This window comes from Rattus norvegicus, chromosome 9, assembly GCF_036323735.1.
Source record: "Rattus norvegicus strain BN/NHsdMcwi chromosome 9, GRCr8, whole genome shotgun sequence".
Taxonomy (NCBI): Eukaryota; Metazoa; Chordata; class Mammalia; order Rodentia; family Muridae; genus Rattus; species Rattus norvegicus.
Genome location: NC_086027.1, coordinates 89629278 through 89632393, shown reverse-complemented (window position 1 = coordinate 89632393; position 3116 = coordinate 89629278). Strand labels below are relative to the sequence as shown.

The window sequence follows — 3116 nt, the reverse complement described above, 5'->3', positions numbered from 1 at the left end:
ATGAGAAGAAAAGCACACAAACATAACCTCACATCCAAATATGAATATAACAGGAAAAAATAATCACTATTCCTTAATATCTCTCAATATCAATGGCCTCAACTCCCCAGTAAAAAGACATAGATTAACAAACTGGATCTGCAACGAGGACCCTGCATTCTGCTACCTACAGGAAACACACCTCAGAGACAGAGACAGACACTACCTCAGAGTGAAAGGCTGGAAAACACAATGATGAATACAGGGACTTTGAGAATCTACTGCAAATGTTAGTTTGCAGGGTGGGTGGCTTGAATTAGGGAGGTGGGATTGGGAAGAAATAGACAATCCGATAATCTCTAGGCTGTGATGTTGGGTGAATAGGGCGTGCTCGTTGTGAGTTTGGACTTTATTCTGAAAGGATAAAGGAGAAGGAAGCTATTTAAACACCCCAGCCATCTGCCTGATCCATTCAGATTCGTGCTTTCAGACATCACCCGGCAGACAGTGTGAGCAATCTCTGAGGACACCGCGCAGATCTCAAGCATACACCCCAGCCCCGGAAGATGGGGAATTGCCTCAAATCCCCGACTTCGGATGACATCTCCCTGCTTCACGAGTCTCAGTCCGACCGGGCTAGCTTTGGCGAGGGGACGGAGCCAGATCAGGAGCCACCGCCGCCATATCAGGAACAAGTTCCTGTTCCGGTCTATCATCCGACACCTAGCCAGGCTCGGCTAGCAACTCAGCTGACTGAAGAGGAACAAATTAGAATAGCTCAGAGAATAGGCCTTATACAGCATCTGCCTAAAGGAGGGTATGACCCTGGAAGAGATGGATCAGAAAAAAAGATCCGAGAATGTGTGATCTGTATGATGGACTTTGTCTATGGGGACCCAATTCGATTTCTGCCGTGCATGCACATCTATCACCTGGACTGTATAGATGACTGGTTGATGAGATCCTTCACGTGCCCCTCCTGCATGGAGCCAGTTGACGCAGCCCTGCTTTCATCCTATGAGACTAATTGAGCCAGGGTGTCTCGTCTGACTTCAAGTGAACCATCAGCTTTGGTGGTTTTGATCTTTTGTCACTGAGCCCAAAGAGCCAGGGATTAGGAATTAAGATCATGCACAAAAGTTTCCTACAGATTCCTGGATGGCTGCAGATGTTGAGGAAAGTATGTGATATTTTAGAAACTTAGGGGGAAAGTAGGATGGATGGTATTTTTATGTAAAGCCTTGACCCAGTGTTTAAAATATAATTGTCATCAGACCTTGTTCTTGCTCCAGTACATAGGAATTGTGTAAAGTGTTACAGCAACTGTACATGTTTAAATCGTGTGTGTTGAAGCTTAAGAAAAAGATATAGTTGTTATTTTTCCTAAATGAAATAAGTTTCTTCTCCCACCCAAATTCTTTTCTGAAAAGTTACTGACATTTGGGTCAAGGTTTTATTAAAAGCTACATTTTATAACACTGGCACCAAAAAGTAGTTTTAAGCTTGTTTGCACAGTTCTTTTGTTCCATTGGAAATGGAATTCATTGCCTTAGGTCTTTTTAAATAGTGTATTATCGTTGGGGCTGGCTCTATGCTTGAAAACCAGTTTATTTATAACCTGTTGTAAGTGCTATGTTCTGTTTGCAGTTAGGAAATGCAGAATTCAAAGTGATCTCCTAGCTTGTGAGCAAACTGAGATGTACTATCCCTTTTCTATTAAAAATGAGTTGATGTGTCAGGAAACCAAGGCTAGCAAAGTGGATTTGATATCCCCTTCCTTGTGTGTCTTATTGTTTTGGTTGTTAAAATGGTGATAATTCAAAGTCAAGTTGAAATTCAAATATTAATATTTCTGATTTATTGAGCTTTGAACTATGCCACCATGCTTATGTAAAAATGAAGGTGGCACCATGATGAAACTTAGAGAAGTTTCTCAGCTGTAACAGTTTTGATTCTCTTTCCTGTGACCTCTTTCCCCACCGTCTGGAACCATAGCAAAAGGATACTGCATCTCTTGTTACTGTAGTGCTGGGGTTATTGAAGTTACAAAAACACATCTAGTCTGTTTCACAGAAAGGTATATCTGTTAAGTCTCGCTAAGTGACTGACAGGACAGGTAAATGTGTTTCATGTTTTGCACACCAATGCAGCAGGATTTGTATAACCAAATGACTTCATAGTTGTGATCTCAAAGGAACTTCTCCTTTTTCTTGCAATTAATGTAAGAACACTCTAAATCTCTACACGTCTGAAGGATTAGAGGTAGAAATGGTCTAGTAAAGATGTAATGTTTATCCATTTAGCATGTGTTTATTTTTCCTTATGTTCTGGAGGTAATTTGTTCCTTCTACTCAGTGACATTGTAGTTAAAAATGATGAACAGAAGCACTCCACCTTACAAATGAGAGAAATGATGTTCTTTTATATTGTGTTGAGTACTTGACTAACACGTTTTTACATCCAAAAGCTTCTTGAAGGCCCTCATGATTGCGTTATGGAAGAAATTATGTCATAAATAGTTAATTGACATTCAGTCAATTAATTGTTCAGTGTTCATAACCTTGCTTAGTTTCCCAGTGGATCCCATGATGGAAATACTTAAAGATGAACTTGGAAAATACTGAAATTAGATTATCAGGTTCTGTTAAATGGTCATGTATCTCTTGCTTAAATTCTGTTCATTAATTTATATCCACCCAATTATAAAGTAAATTTGGAGGAAACAGCTGAAGTTGTGCCATATTTTTAGTGATAATTCTTTTCTAATCCTTATGTTTTCTAATTATACACATGTGTCATCAAGTATTACAGTCAGACTTTTTTCCTAGGTTCTCAAAATTTGTAAAAAATCCTTTTCCCAGTCTGTCATGTTGAAGCCTTTGGTAAGAATAATACCACCACCACCACCACTAGCAACAACAACAACAACAGACTCCTTCTGTCTCAGAAAAGTACTCTCAAATGAGTGCTCTTGGGTGATTGCTATTCCTTTTAACGTTATTCTGTACATAACTATGTTAAGAACCATCAATTTTTAGCATCTACTAAATTATTAAAAGTTATAATACAGCCATCAGTGCTTAAAGTTAAGAGTTAAGTTAAGAGTTAACATGTTCCCTAGAATATCAAATCTTTTT

General features: G+C 38.9%; 1 protein-coding gene across 1 annotated transcript; it reads left to right on the top strand.

The window, feature by feature from the left end:
• Positions 1–398: 398 nt before the first annotated feature.
• On the top strand, positions 399–2702 carry Rnf11l2 (ring finger protein 11-like 2). Its single transcript, XM_006245310.5, has one exon. It carries the CDS (start codon positions 546–548, stop codon positions 1008–1010), a length of 465 nt encoding a protein of 154 aa, XP_006245372.1. The 5' UTR covers positions 399–545; the 3' UTR covers positions 1011–2702.
• The last annotated feature ends 414 nt before the right edge of the window (positions 2703–3116 follow it).

Bases quoted from the DNA above. Each gene is read 5' to 3' on its own strand.
- Rnf11l2 (XM_006245310.5), top strand. From the start codon at position 546: ATGGGGAATTGCCTCAAATCCCCGACTTCGGATGACATCTCCCTGCTT.